The following is a 16,504-nucleotide window of genomic DNA, read 5'->3' as shown; positions in this document are numbered from 1 at the left end:
CTGATGGACACTTAGGGTACTTCCTTTTTATCTATTGTGAATAATGCTGTAGGAACACAGGTTTTGGAGACAAAAGCCACATTTATGGATGGAGGGCTTCCTTGAGCTGTAGCACCAGCCCTGGATTGTCTATTCTTACTGCATGTTAACAGGAATAAATGAACCCCCTGTTTGTCTAATCCATGATGCAATCGAATGCAGTCGAATGCAATCCATAAGGATAGAGCAGTGCATAAATGAAATTTATTTTTACCCAGCTTGCATTAGGTATGGCAGACTAGTACAGTGACATTTAAACCCCAAACATGCATAATGACTCAAAACTAGTTCCCTTACTTCTTCTGTAACATTACCGGGAGAGTGAACAGGTCCTCCTGGTGAGCTTTATCCACAACACTTCTATAGGGACGCAGGCCACGGGAAACTCTGCCACCTTCAACATGTGGCTTCCATAGCTGTCCCGAAGGTGGCTTCCTTTGCCCTTTGCTAGAAGGGGAAAAGAGCACGGAGGTGCTCCAGGTACGAGGTTTTTACGAGCTAGGCCTGACAGTGGCACACGTCATTCTCACTGGCATCCCATTGCCTGGATCTCAGTCACATGGTCCCGCTTAACAGCAAGGAAAGCTGGGAAATGACACCTAGATGGGGCCCCAGGAAGAAGGGGAGAGCGAGGATTTAAGTGGGGAGCCAGGTGTCCCTGTAATCTACGCCTTTCCAAAATTAATACAAAACTTGATTGTGTTGGGTTTTTCAAAAGAGAAACTCACAAAAGTGTTCTAAGCGTGAACTGAAAATCCAGCACGAAATTGAACAAGGCTTTGCCACTTATAAACTGTGAGACGTTGAACTAATTTCCTGACTTTCCTAAGCCTCGGTGACTTTCTCACCATCCTAGAGGCATAATAATAGCATTTGTCTAATAGTATTTCTGGTGAAATTAAGTGAAGCAATACATAAAAGCTCTTATGACTGGGACGTGATGCTGTACACCAGAAACTGACCCATTGTAACTGACTATACGTCGATTAAAAAACAAATTGGCATGGCCACGTGACTTTCCTTGGCCAAGAAAACATTAGTGGAAATGTTCTGTATCACTCTGAATGAAAGCATTTGAAAGGTGGTATGCAATTTCTCCATATTCTTTTCTCATGCCCGAGAAATTATGGGAGCACAGTTCATAAGGAGGTGCCACAAGACGAAAAAAAGCTGGCGTTCTGAGCTATGACATAGCCCTAGAATAGACTATGATTGAGTAAGATATAAACTTTTGTCTTATTAAGCCATGAAGAAAGCTCTTGTAGACACTCAATAATATAAAGAAATCACTCAAATGTTGATAATAGTATACTAACGTTTATAATTAATTATAATTTATGTCATATTATACTTACGCTTATATTGCGATGACTATTATATTGTCATTATTGTGGCCACTTTTTTAGCGTCTGGTATACAACTTCCCGACTATCAAACATTGAGCGTGAACTGGTGCCTGCTGTATATTTCAGGGCACAAAGAATTAAATCATTAGGATTCGTATAACATCTTTATTAAGAAATGTGGATCTTGGCTGGGAACGATAACATTTATTTCAAATACAAGAATTATTTAGAATATGTCAAATATCACAGGCATTCTTATTCTTTAAGGCAATATTTCTCCAAAAAAATAGTGAAACACAGCAACAGATATTAGAACAAAGGGAAAACACCCTGTGAAGACTGGTTGACCACTCTCTCTTTCTGTCTTTCCACTCTCTGCCTTCCTTTGGCTTCCCTAGCTGCGTATTCTCCTAATACCGTCTTTCATTCTGGCAACTTCTCGTTACCATTGCTAGCTCTTTCTCCTCAAATGAGCCCTCACACGATGGCATGCCTCAGGACTTGGCTTTACTGAGTTCTCTTCTCAATTTATACTCTTCCCCCAAACACTTCCATATATGCCCACGATTTCAATTACCATTTACATCAGATGACTCCCAAGGTGTGCTGCATGGAACCCCCCCCCAATATCAGAATCATGAGAAGGGGAGTGTTAAAATCCAGATTCCTTGGCTCTATCCAAGGTCTACCCAAGCAACTCTGTGGATGGGTGCTGGGAATCTGCATTTTAAATAAAACCTCCAGGTTGCTCTCAACCCCTTAAAGTTGGAACCACTGTATTTGTCAAGGAGGGACGGCCTGGCTGACATCAACATCGTCCATCTGGCGGCTTCCTAACACCGTTGTCTTAGTTTTGTGAATGCAGTCCATGGATGTTAGAAAAGTATTTTTTTTAAAACCTGAAAAACAGGAAAGATATAGGAACAAAAGACATTAATGGAGCATCTGTTGCAGGAATAACCAAGATTGAGTTATAACATCTCTTGCCCTTTCTAACACCAAAGTTAAACTTGTCTGTATTAAACTTTTAAGGGGAAGTCAAGTTGACGCCTTTCAAGTCTCATCCAACCACGTGAAAACAGAGGTATTGGATGACTCCTCCCTGTAGGTGGTTACACCGTGTTTTGATTTGTTACAGTGGCGCCCAGAGGATTTAATGAATTTTCAAGTCATCCTTCCAGAGGTTAGCTACTAAAGAGCATTCCACTTTTCAAAAAAAATAGTTTAACATGGAGCCAGTCTTTGTTAACCTAAATTCTACTGTTAAGTCTCTGTTCTAATTATGAAAGCAATAAATAATCACTGTAAAATAATTTTTTGAGTATAAAATTTATGAAGGAAATTAATCCAAACTTCTGACCACTATGCAGAAATGCTGCCCATTTTTGGATTAGGTTGTTTGTTCTTTTCTCATTAAGTCGTATGAGTTGTTCATATATTCTGGAAATCAAGCCCTTGTCAGTCTCACCTTTTGCAAATATTTTCTCCCATTCCATAGGTTGTCGTTTTGTTTTGCTTGTGGTTTCCTTCGCTATGCGAAAGCTTGTAAATTTAATTAGGTCCCATTTGTTTATTTTTGCTTTTATTTCTATTGCTTGGGTAGACTGCCCTAGGAGAACATTGCTGAGATGTATGTGAGATCATGTTTTGCCTATGTTTTCTTCTAGGAGATTTATTGTGTCTTGTCTTATGTTTAAGTCTTTAAGCCATTTTGAGCTTATTTTTGTGTATGGTGAGAGGGAGTATTCTAACTTCATTGATTTACATGCTGCTGTCCAGTTTTCCCAGCACCGTTTGCTGAAGAGACTGTCTTTATTCCACTGTATGTTCTTGCCTCCTTTGTCAAAGATTAATTGACCTAAAGTTCGTGAGTTCATTTCTGGGCCCTCTATTCTGTCCCATTGATCCATATATCTGTTTTTGTACCAATACCATGCTGTTTGGATTACTGTAGCTCTGTAGCATTGTCTGAAGTCTGGGAGGGTTATTCCTCCAGCCTCATATAATGCCATTTGCAGCAACGCAGATGGCCCTAGAGATTATCATACTGAGTGAAGTCAGAGAAAAACAAATATGCTGCTTATATGTGAAATCTAAAAAATACAAATGAATATATTTACAAAACAGAAACAGACTCACACACACAGAAAACAAACCTATGGTTACCAAGGTGGGGGGGGTGGCAAGGGATAAATTAGGAGTATGAGATTAACAGATGCACACCACTATATATAAAATAGACAACAAAGATTTACTGTATAGCACAGGGAACTTCAGTATCTTGTAATAACCTATCATGGGAAAGAGTCTGAAATACATATGTATAACCGAATCACTCTGCTGTACACCTGAAACTAACAGAATATTGCAAATCAACTATATTTCAATTTAAATAAATAAATACGTTTTAAAAAGAGAAGTGCTGTACCGTTTGAAGTTGGGGTATATTTTTTACTTTCATCCTTCTCCCTTCCTCTCTCTCCCTCTCTCTCTCTCTTCTCCCTACATTATTTTGTTCTAATATTTCACATTTTTGTACCTACCTTAATTTGCTACCAGCTCTGTAATACCTTTTTCCTTCCTGTATTTAATGACACAGTTTACTTCTTCCATCTGAGGTTTGCAAACAGTTTCAATACTTTACTCGTCTGATCACACTCTCACACTGCCTATGTCAAGTCATAGGTTAATGCCAAGCCAAGGCTTTATGTCTTACTTCTAATTCTCTTCCTCATAAAGCTCAGCACTTCACTGGCCCTTATAAGAACACCAGTTTGTTGGGTGGGGGATGATTGATGATGAGCATGCAAAGGAGTAAGAATAGTCTCTTCAGCAAGTGCTTCTGGGACAACTGTATATCTACATGCCAATGAATGGAGTTGGACACTTAAGTCACACCATACAAAAAAATGACCCAACAGCTAAATATAAGAGCTGAAGTTATAAAACTCCTAGAATAAAACATAGGCATAAGCCTCCATGACCCCGGACTGGGCAATGATTTCTTAAATATCAGACCAAAAGCACAAGCAACAAAAGAAAAAATAAATAAATTGGCCTGCATCAAACTGAAAAGCATTTTGCATCAAAGGACATCATCAAGAGAGAGAAATGATATCCTACAGAATGGGAGAAAATACTGGTAAATGAAATATCTGGTGAGACTCTCGTAACCAGAATATATAAAGAACCCTTGCAACTCCAGCCAAATCAGAATAAACAAACAAACAATATAAATGGAAAAGGGGCCGGAATGCATATTTCTCCACAGAAGACACACAGACGGCCAACAATCACATGATGATATGCTCAATGTCGTTAGTCATTAGGAAATGCAAGTCAAGCCACAGTAATAACTGCTGGCCCCCGTTGAGAGGTCTGCACTTTAGAAAAGGGAAAACAACAAGTGCCGTGGAGAATGTGGACACATTGGAAGCCTTATGCCCTGCTGGTGGGAATTTAAACTCGTACTGTGGCTGTTGAAAATGGTTTGGAGTTTCCTCCACAGCTTCAACATATAACTAGTGTATTATATGAGGGTGATTCCACCCCCACCCCAAGTTTAAAACAGACACTCAAAAAGCACACAGACATGTGTGTCCATAGTAGGACTCTACAACACAGCCAAAGGTGGAAGCAACCCCATCTTCCATCAACAGAAGACTGGATAAACACAAGGTGGACGATCCATGCCATGGACGATTATGAAGACGCGAGGGGAAAATGTTACAACGCGGATGAGCTTGGAAATCACTATTCCAAGTGGAATGAGCCATATCTGACAAAAGGTCAGATATGGGGTGATTCCACTGAGATGAAATATCCCGAATAAGCCAGCCCATAAAGACAGAAAGTAGATTAGTGGTTGCCAGGGGCTGGGGGGAGGTGGAATGAGGAGTGACGTCTTAACAGGTACAAGATGTCTTTTAGGACTTATGGAACAGTTTTGTAAGAAGACAGAGGTGCTGGCTTCCCAATATTGTGCATTTGCTTAATGCCACAGAAAGGAATAGTTTATAACATGGCGAGTATACTGGTGTGGGAATTCCAATTAAAATTTTTTTAATTAAAATATAACACTTTCAGACCGCTGTAATAAAATCTTCAAGTAGTTTGGGGGTGGGGGAAGTAAGAAGTCAACTTTTTACTTTACTCACTTAATAAACAATGTTAACCTTAGCAGTACATGTATGTGAATATGCAGTATGGGAAAAAATACTGTACTTTTTAGAAGAAAAAAAGAGCCGAAAACCACGGCACTGTTTGACATTTTTACAAACGTATTTAATGTCTACCTGAATAGGAAAGGGCTGGATTTTCTTTCCTGCTTCTTCATTCTACCTGTTACGATCTGTGGTTTCCGTGGAAGGGAACCAAGCAATCCGGATTCACTGATACCGAGTAGGGAAAGGAAGACCTCACTGGTCCACCAACAGGTCCTCAGGGAACAACCCCCTCCCCTGCCTCCCAGTGCAGGGTTCCCAAAGTGACCACTGGGAAGTGCTGAAGTCCAGTGTACTTCCATGATGTTTAATCAACCCCTTGAGAGCAGAGACACTATTAATTGACCTGACCCAAAAAATGGAGAGTAGGGACCAGAAACGTTCGTGCACAAGGTGAAAGTCACACGACTGAGGAGAGGCAGAGCTGAGATTCAAACCCATACGTGTGTTTCAGAGAGTCTTTCTGATTAGAAAAGATCAACCCTGAGTGCACCCCACTGTTTGCCCTCCCTGAAAACTAGGATCCTAAGTGTATGCGTCTCAAGTGGGAACAAAAGCTGTTTCCTTTCACTGTCCTCTGTCCGTAAGCCACTTTGTGAAAACTGCCCTGCCCCTACGGCCTATTCTGTGAGAACACCGGCTCTTGTGTCTGAGAGTCCATTTGTTCGTCTGTCCGTTCATTTATCCATTCATTGGATCGGTCTGGTTGTAACTGACTGAGAGCAAGATCGACGCTCTGCATCTGATGTACTAGTACTTCCTGGTTTCCATAGAAAGCTAACATCAGGGAGAACGTTGTGATGACATTCTGGTTTCCATGACAACCGAGGTAAGCCACTCTGTCCTGCAGGCAGAAACAGTTAAGAAGGACATTTACAGGCTGGAGAGATGGAGTAACTGTAGAAACATCGAGCCTAGTAGGTGTCTGCTATCAATGTGAGTTGTCTGTCGTGTGTGTGTGTGTGTGTGTGTGTGTGGTGTATGGTGTCAGTGGTGTGGTCTTTACTTGTATATTAAGAGCTCTAATCCCTCCTGTTTTATGAGAGAGGATGGCAGGTCCTCCTCTTGTCGGGGGCTAAGGTGACTGAATAACCTGTCTTAACCCAGCCCTGCTTCAGTGTCCTAATGTGACATCCGCTGTGTGAGGAGCTTGTCACCTGAGCCCTTGAAAGCAGAGACCCCAAGCATTCCTCATCCTACACCTCTGCTTAGCAAGGACTGCCTGTCGCATGAACCCTTAAAGATGTGAGTTTACTCATCATTTACACCTACTTCGAGGAAAGCATGTACTGTGCATGATGTGAGGGAGAAAAGTGGACGTCAGCAGTGAAACAAATGGGTAGGATTGGAGGAGGTGACGTAGCTTTGTGTAAACCAGGGCATGATGTCGTGCTCACCCTGAGCAGCTGGTACGCACAAACCAAGACACATGTTCTCTGCAAGTCACATTTCCTGTTAGCCCACTGCTAATTACGCTCAGGTAAATTGAATTAAGATCAGTGACTGGCTCCTTCTTTGTTCTATAAGCGTAAATACAATCTCCTTCACAAAAGGTTCTGGAGTTTGGGGTTGTATGTTTGGGAGTGGATGCCGCTGACATTACTGTTTGGGGAGTGTTTTCTGTGTTCCCCCCAAAAACGGGCCACAGCAGTAAGAGGACGTACAGTTGCACTGTTTGTCAGGGATGTGCTTTCAGGAGAAGCGGATTTCAGGTAAAGGATGTCCACACCTCTCACTCAGTTCCAGTCCTGTGTGCTGCTGAGTGGTGCTGAGACCAGGCTCTGCCAACCCCATTTTCCCTCCACCCTCTGGCTCCCTGGGAGGGCGGGCCAGTGGGGTCTCCGGAGGGCGGCAGGTGGTCTGCAAGGGAGGCACCTGGCTGTACCTTCCTCTCTGTTCCTGCCCCTCTCAGGGTCACCCCGATAACGGCCCTTCACACAACAGGGACATGGACATGGGATTTCAGTAGGGACAGTCGGTCTGTAATGCGGATTACCTCCAAACTCCAAGGACTGTCTCCATTGCTGCCCACGGGAAGACCAGCACCAGCAGACTGGTGAACTCTCTCCTAAGGGATCTGGGTCCCAGGGGTGAGGTGGGCCGGGGGTGTGGGCAGGGGCCTCCCCTCAGATCCTGACCCTCTGGTGCAAGATCGTTAGTTTTTCCCATCATCATTGGGAGGGGTCTCAGGGTTCACGGACCCCCTCCCCTGACCTCCTTGAGAAGTCTCACAGAGCTGGGCAGTCCACTTTGCTCAGAAGTCTGAGCCCAAGCTCTGAGGTCTCCTCCTCCAAGGTCATGGGTTCTCAGAAGTGCCGGCTATCTTCCCTCAGTTTTTCCAGAACTACGAATGCCCTATCCTTCCTACCCTGGTGCCCTCCTTCTTGTCTCATTGCTCCCTTCTTGTCCTTTTTGCCTCCAAATAATTCTATCAAGCTCTCTCTACTTGAAATAATAAGAGGACCCTATGTAATAAGGAGGTTTCTTTTATTGTCTTTGCTTTTAAGGTGTTTCCTTTCACTTTGGTTTCTGGATGTTTTTCTGTTACTGTTTGTACGTGTATTTGCATGTCTCCTCTGTGTGTGTGAGAGAGACAGAGACAGAGACAGAGAGAAAGAAGAAGAGAGACTACATTATGCATGAAGGTTTGGCACATCAAATAGGCCACGTGATACATTTCGCGATTTTTGAAAAAGTGTCTGCTTTTTCTCTTTCTGTATGCACAATCTGTACCCCACCCCCCTCTGTCTTCTTGGACTGTGATTGAATCTCTCTTCTGTGGTTCATTCTAATAATGACTATTTCCTTTAGTCTGTATAAAATACACCTCCAAGACACGTCAAACATTTCAAACATCTCCCCCTTGCATTCTATGCTATGGTATGGTATGGTACCCCCTTTCTACACTTGCTCTCTTTTTCTTCACTCCTGTCTAACGTTTCCTGCCCTATCTCCTCGAAATCTTTATAAAGTAAGATTTGGGTGCATGTGTACATGTAACTGTGTCCTCCCTGTACCATTTTACAGCGTGGTTTGAAAAATCCCGTCTGCCCTTGCCACCCACTTCCATCCCTGCTCCTCTTCTCTTTTCAGTGGAACCACGTCGTGACCAGTCTTTCTACCATTTAGACAAGGAAACATTCTAGACTTTTCCCCGCACTTACATGTCTTCCGCGTCCTGTGATAAGGTATATGTAGCATTGTTCTCTGCGTGAATATGTGTTTTACATAAGGCACCTACTTTGGACTTTATTGGTCTCTAGGCGTATTTTTCTATCTGAACTTTTCCTATGCCGGTACATGAAGGTCTGCATCAGCCTTTGTGTTGAACGTGTAACACACCTTTGTTGGCTTAGAGTGCACAGATTTGTTAGCCTTTCCCCACTGGGTAGCAAGCCCCTGGTGTACATGCAATGTGGTTGTGACGAGCTACAATGCAAACACTTACCTTGTGAACAAGGGCACCACTTACTCTCTGTGCACGACACAGGGAAGCCAGTAGGTGCTGACATACACGTCTCGTTCACTCTCCTGGACTTTAGTAATGACGGAGGTCTCATCTGCACGGAGAGAAGAGGCTGCCCTTCCTCCACTTCTTCACCCTAATGCCGTGCATGATTTCGTTAGTGTTATAGAGGACTCTGGGGGTCTCCCTGAGGCAGGTTAATAGGGACAGAGCATTGCTGAAAGAAAGTTGTTCTGCTGGACAAGAGGAACCCCCTGAGTCTGCAAAAAGAATGGGAGAGGATTCACTCTAGTCTTAACATAAGGCCCTGGTGAGAAACCTTGACCTTTGTGTCGTCCTTTGCTCAAGTGCTCACACTTCCCCTCCTCTGAGCAGATGGCTCTTCAAGCATAGACTAGGTGCTATGAGGCCTTATTTGTTAAGGAGCAGTTGCAAGGCAGAACCTTGTTGCCTTGAAGGTGTATGTGTCTTTAGAGTCACAGGTGACCATCTGTAGGTGAGAAACAGCTCTAAGTTCTTTTTATTCCTTTGAGAAAACTGAGGGCAGTTCATGATTTTTCAGCTTGGAATATTTGCCACTTGAATAAGATGTACAGAAAAAAAAAAAAAAAACCCCAGATCTCCGGGTAGGCGTGACCTCTATGAATGTAAGAAACTAATGATCCACATAAGAACAAAAGATAGAAATTCTCACTCAACCATCCTGCAAGTGGAATTCAAACCCAATGAAATCTTGAAATAAGCTTTAAAATAGTGTATGAAAGTTGATGGTGAATTTGTCTGGCAATGAAGAGGTGCCCCCCAACCGCAAGGATGTATTTTCTTTATGGCAGAAATTTTGTAAACGGGGCCTTTATAAGAATAAAAGGAACGGCCAAGTCATCCTTTTATGGAAATACATGTTGGGGGTCACTTCACGAAACCTGCTGCCTAAGAGAAGGAACAATGAAAAGGTAGCTATTGTAGGGAGGAGGCGTCTGGGTGAAAATGAGACAATTTCTGCCTCTGGGCAGTAGTGGTGGTGGTGGGGCTCATAGGGAGGAAAGCGTCCTCATTTCGAGACGGCTCCTTCGGAAGGTTGTTTCCTCTTCATTGTTCTTCAGAAGTGATCACAGCCCTCACTGGGGAAATGAATTACAGGATCGAGCTTCCAAAACAGTTCTTCCAAACATTATGGCTGTTGGTCGGAGAAAGAAAAGCTCTATGCCATCCAGTTGTCTGGTTGCTCACCTAAAGAACAAATGGATTAGATCAAAAGTTATACCAGGACCTAGAAAATTGAAGCTGGTCCATTTGAGGACAATTTCTTGAAATTGATGATGAGGTTATAGATTGCGGGGTTGCTGTTTAGACTGTTCCCCTTCTATTTCCTTCTGTGTTTTCTCTCTCTGCAGGCGCATTGATTGGAATGTAAAGTAAAACATTGGATGCATTTTCATTTCCAAGCCCAATGAGAATTTGGGGTTACTTTACAAGTTAATTCAGTATTGTTCAGTGTTCTGTTTTACCACATTGCTCCTGGTGTGCAAAAGAGGATCAATATTTACAGGTCATTATCTATCTATCTATCTATCTATCTATCTATCTATCTATCTATCTATTATCTATCTATATCATCTATCTATTATCTACCTATCATCTATCTATTATCTATCTATATCATCTATCTATTATCTATCATCTATCTATTATCTATCTATATCATCTATTATCTATCTATCATCTATCTATTATCTATCTATCATCTATCTATTATCTATCTATCTATCTATCTATCATCTGTCTATCTATCTATCATCATCATCTCTATCTATCATCATCCATCCATCCACCTCCCTGCATACATCTTTAGAGAGAGAGAAGAGAGTTGTATTCCTGTTAGCACAAAATATGAACAGAAAACCATCTGCAAGAATATGTACCTAATCTTAATGGGAGCTATTTGGGCAACGGGCCAAAGCATTTGATGGGAGGACCATTTAATATTTATTATTTTCGTTTAACGCCCTTCCCTTCTGATGTCCCTCCAAAAGATGCATTGCTTTAGTAGTCAGGAAAAAAAGTAACTACAGCTTTCATCTTGGTGTCCTTTGAAAGGACTCCATGAAAGTGTCTCATGCTTGGAAAGATGTACACAAAGGTAAATACAAGAGAATATTGAAAAGGGCCGTACAATTTTTAAAACCTTGTTAACAGAGCACATACGTATCCATAGAATAAAAATTCTACGGTCTGGGGTCTTATATGTCTGCGTGATTAGATGAATGGTGCTGAATGTTTCCTCTTTTATACTTTTAAGCATCATTTTAGACTGTCCCACGTGTGCTTTTAAAATAAGGAATGAAAAGGAGCTGAAAGGGACATCTATCCCGGAAGCAGAAACACTTGCATGCATGTGTAGAGGCAGAGAGCACGGATGATGTGCATCTGTGTGGGGCAACTTGGTGTCTGTCCTCGAGCTGAGTGTCAGTGTCAGTGTCAGTGTGTGTGTGTGTGTGTGTGTGTGTGTGTGTGTGTGTGTGTGTGTGTGTGTGGTGTGTCTCTAAGTGAGTGTATGTTGTCCTGGGATTGCTTTCTGGTTGGGGTCGAGGTGACTCTGGCACTCCTCTTCTGTGTGACGGGCTGGCAGGGCCTGCTGCAGGGAGACTGCAGCAGCCGAGACACCTGGTTTTCCTTCTCCGTTTTGTTCTCTGTCTTCACATGACACCTGTGCTATGAGCGCTGGAACACACAGTTCTCTAGAGCACACGACTTGAAGCCTGGTCCAAGGGAAAGTTTGTGCAGCTTATGCCCAGAGTATGTCTACTTAGCCATCATACCTTTCACATTCTGTCACTGAGTGTATGTGAACAAAGTCATACGTACCTGGATGTATTAGGGAATTAATACTTCATCTTATGACACATACCATGTTTTTTATCTCATCTATAAGTGATAAAATCTATAAGTGAATTATGATACGTATTTGTACAATGTATACAGAACAGTAGAACCTACTAGCAGCACATTTCTGGGTGGGAAGAGAGAGACTGAGAGAACAACTCCGTCTTCTGCATTGCACACCTCCAAACGGTTGAAATTTACGTAAATCAGTTTTTAAATACCAGGGCATCCCCACTGTAAAGAGAGTCAGGAAAATGATTGTGAAAAGCAGGCATTCACATGAAATGGTGATGGAATGTGGTCTTGAGGGAGGAAGTGTGGCCCCTGGTAATAAGAGCAGGTAAGTGCATGTGGATGCATAGGGACTGTGGGGGAAGCCCATACACACACCATGCTACTGACAGGGGGCATCTACAGGGGGCTGTCACCTGTATATAGCAGGCGCTGACCCCCAGTGCCCGCATGCTGGAGGAGATCACCTGGGGCCCCCTGGGTGCACAGGCAGTGAGTGCGGGCAGCACTAGCACCCTAGGGAAGACCAAGTGAAGCGTCCCCCTAGGATGGGCCCCAAGGAGCACAGAGGGCACAGGACATCCAGTAACACAAATGAGATCCCTTCCCCACACAGATGCTCTTTAGACACAGTGGTAACAAAAAGGGCAAGACGTGGGGTTTGGAGGGCTACAAAATTCCTCTGGCATCTCCCGTAACTGTTCCCCACACACGTGCCGTGCCTCCAGCCCCACCCTGTCCCACTTGGATGCACATGCTCTATATGTCTTTGCTTTATCTCTTATCAATACTCTTTGTCAACATTCTTCTAATTTCTCAAAAGGCATTTCCCCCCACCCCCTGCTGACGCTTTTCTTCTTTTCCTCCTCCATATTCCAGCATGTCCACTATAATCCGTCCAAAACAAGAGCTCCAGGGCCCCTAGGAGATTCCAGTGGAGAAGGACAGGCGGCATGCACTGTAAGCGCTTTTGTAGTCCTAAGCCAGAGGGTGTGCTGAAGAACACAGCTCTGGGCAGGACCCACCGTAGCTGTGGCTTTGCAGCCAGACCCCTGAGCCTAGGTTAATTACCACTGGGCACCCAAGTCAAATCATGATGGATGCCGAGTATGTCCTGTGCAGTTGGAAAGGCCACTTTTGGCCAGCGAAGGTCTTGTCCAGGTCCAAGAACTCAGTAGGAAACAAGAGGGAAAGGGCCTTTTCTCTAGAAGTTCAAATACTCTCAGTGGATGAAAAGGTCAAGGTGAAAAGCACAGATATAAAGGCCCTAAATGAGTCTCAGATTGAATCCGTCACCTCCTCACTGGCAGCCCTGTCCAAGACCAGTGTCCCACCAGGAGAGGAGGTGGCTTACAGAAGCGCTCTGACGGCGGCACAGGAGCTTCTGAACCAGAGAGCAAATCTGGGTCCTGTGAGAGCGTCGGGCACTCTGGAGTCCACAACGCGGTCTCCAAGGGGACCGAAAAAGCGACCTCGTAAAAAGTATCAGAAGCCCAGAAGGCACTTCCTGAGGAGTCCTAGGAAACGTGAGAACCCCAAATCACCCTTGGTACGACGTTCCAAGAGGGAGGATGCCCCTGACCGTGACAAACTTCAGGTGCACACAACCATCGGCCGTATTCCAAGGGAAAGGCAAACAGAGCCCTCAGGAAGCTCCAGCATGTGCCCAAACTTCCCGCCCCTGCCAGAAGATGACCACAAGAAAGAGGGCAGGGAGGAGAGTGACACCTCAAGAGTTATGCCCTTGCCTTGCACAGTCAGGGAGGAGGGGACCGGTGCTGAAGGTGGAGGCGTCCTTCCGTCCCTGCCACCGGGTTTCCTTCCCACTGTGCGCATGGCCCGGGAAGTCTTCTGTGCACAGGCCCTGGCTGTCTCCGCTGAAGGTGCTACCTTCTCCGGGACTGCTAAGGACCCTGGACAGGGCGCCTGGAACCCAGGTTTGGAAGGCGAAGCAGCAGCCTCCAGCAGCCCTAAGCCCAGGCTGCGTTACTCACTCCGACTAGCAAGTAGAAAACGGAAGCTGCAGGTACCAGAGTTTGAGGAAGGGCTGCAAGAATCTCAGCCTTCAGTGGACTCAGAGGCTAGTAACCCCACCAGTGCCACTGAGAACGGTGTCGGCGAAGCCACGGGACAGCCACCAAGCCTGGCTTCCCCACAGGAGCTGTCTCCCATTGAAAGAGGAATGATGGTCTGGTTTAAATTTCAGAATCACCCCTTCTGGCCGGCTGTGGTAAAGAGTGTCAGCCAAACGGAGCAGACTGCCAGGGTGCTCCTGATTGAGGCAAACATGCACAGTGAGAGGAGCGGCATCCGAGTTCCTCTTCAAAGACTGAAACACCTGGATTGTAAAGGGAAGGAAAGGCTAGTGAAGAGAGCCGGGAAACTGTACGGGCAAGGTGTGAACTGGTGTTTCTCACTGATTTCCCACTACCGAGAAGGGCTCGGTCGTGGGACTTTTGCTGGCTCTTTCCTGGATTATTATGCTGCGGACGTCAGCTACCCAATGAGGAAAGCCATCCAAGAGGGGGACCTGGAGATTGAGTTCCCAAAGGTGAATTATGCCGACCTGGAAGATTCCGAGGAGGAGACCTCCCTGGGCGGGAAGAGGCCCTGCAAGAAAATCCTCCCTGACCGGATGAAGGCCGCCTGGGACCGAGCCAACCAGAAGCTAGTGGACTTCATCGTGAAAAGGAAGGGGGCCGACCACCATCTTCTGGACATTGTCAAAGGCAGGAAGCAGTCCCGCTGGCTGGCATCCTATCTGAATTCCAACAGGTATGTCATCTGTGTCGAAACATACCTGGAAGATGAAGATCAGTTGGATGCAGTGGTGGGACACTTGCAAGAAATCTACAAACAGGTCGACAAGAAGGTGCTGGCTCTGACACGAGATGACAAAGTGAGTTTTGTCCTGGAAGTTCTTCTGCCAGAAGCAATCATCTGTTCACTTGCAGCACTGGATGGATTGGATTACAAGGAGGCAGAAGCAAAGTACCTGCGAGGGCCACCTGTGCATTACCGGGAAAAAGAGCTCTTTGATGAAAACATCTTAAAGGAAATGAGAAGGAGGTCAGCGAGGAGGAGCAGGGCGAAGTAACTCTCCCCCCGCGCCCACACCTTGGCAGGGAGACTTCTCATCATGCACATCATTAGCGAGCATCCCTGTCTGTCTGAAAGGGATAATCCTCCCAATGTCTGTGGCATGTGAACACCTTCTGGAAATCCAAGGCCTCGGGAACGCGCTGAATTCCTTCTGGATCCATCCCAAGCACTTGAGGGTGGCATGGTCATCATCATTCCTCGTTCCCAGACCCCTCACACCGCTCATTTATTAAGATGCTGCAGATAACCGGACTTGCCTCTACTTGCCCCAATGTGTAGTTTTCCAGGTATCTTCATAACACTGCTTTTGACTTTTTTTTTTTCATAGTTCAAAATAGGATGCACATTCTTTTGTTATGTGAAAAAGCCCTGGTTTCAGATACTAAGCAACCGTCGTTTTCAAAACCTAAGGTGTATGTTTTACAGAAATGTCACATGGGTTTCTCATTCTTCCTGTGATGCAGTGGTACAGACGACTGATTGGATTCCTTCTCAAGATCACCCCTGACTTTTCCCGACTGTGCTTGCTCGTTTGGAAAAATAGCCCTGAGAGGTGAAGCCAGTGACAGAGATGTTCCCTATATATTGTTGCAACCTTCCAACGGTTCTTGGAAAAGCGATCTGAAATCCAGACAAGGTCAGTGGACCATCTGCACGTGGTCCTCATGGGAGTGAATGCAGTCTCAGCATGCAGTCAACGTTGTGTCAGCCTGTGCAAGACTGTTAACTCTACATTAGTTTCCCTGAGATTGCATTTCTGGGAGTATCTCTTCTTCAGCGGCTGAGTGGTTTCCCAAAACCGACAGGCTCCTGGCCATCCTCCTAAGTGACAGGGACTGGATCTGCTACACATAGCCGTCTGTCCCCATGTGGAAGACAACTAGGGCCATCGTATACACAGTCCAGCTACTCTAGACCCGGGAGTCCAGGCTGACTGTCAGGCACCCATCTACTTGACATAAATTGTAGGAAAGCAAGCTCTTTGTTCTGGACCTGTGTCCCCTAAACAACAACAACAACAACAACAACAACAACAACAACAACAACAACAACAACAAATCAGTCGTTTGTCTCAAACCAAGCAAGCTTGATCTTTGGACTTACTCGCTGACTGGCTCCGACAGGTTCTGACACTGTAAATGCAGACCAGTAAGTCATTCCAGGCTGCGTGAGCAGTGGTAGATGGACCAGGATCTGGGAAGTGGGAACTGGGTTACAGAAGAGTCTCCATTCGGCTAAACACAGTTTTTGTTGGAATACAGGGAAACGTGCGTGATTAAGAGGTAAATTCTGAAGCCCATGAACTGTCATCCTAACTTGAAACAGGAGATTTTGTTGTCGTTGTTGTTGTTGAGTGGAGAAACAGATGTTAAACAAGCTAGCTTCCTTTTTAAAAGCTGATGTGAAAATAAACATTAAAGGCTTAACGTGAA

General features: G+C 44.8%; 1 protein-coding gene across 2 annotated transcripts; it reads left to right on the top strand.

Annotated features, from left to right (window-relative positions):
• Positions 1–6,441: 6,441 nt before the first annotated feature.
• Positions 6,442–16,504, top strand: LOC140691917 (PWWP domain-containing DNA repair factor 4-like). 2 transcript variants are annotated; one of them, XM_072956390.1, is made up of 2 exons: positions 6,442–6,525; positions 12,849–16,504. In XM_072956390.1, the coding sequence occupies exon 2, from the start codon at positions 13,063–13,065 to the stop codon at positions 15,064–15,066; it is 2,004 nt and encodes a 667-aa protein (XP_072812491.1). In that variant the 5' UTR covers positions 6,442–6,525; positions 12,849–13,062; the 3' UTR covers positions 15,067–16,504. The 2 variants fall into 2 exon arrangements, with proteins under 2 accessions (XP_072812491.1, XP_072812493.1); XM_072956392.1 differs by having other exon boundaries at positions 6,458–6,544.

Source organism: Vicugna pacos, chromosome X (assembly GCF_048564905.1).
Source record: "Vicugna pacos chromosome X, VicPac4, whole genome shotgun sequence".
NCBI lineage: Eukaryota > Metazoa > Chordata > Mammalia > Artiodactyla > Camelidae > Vicugna > Vicugna pacos.
Note: the sequence above shows the minus strand (reverse complement) of the source record. Positions and strands in the feature narration are given on the sequence as shown.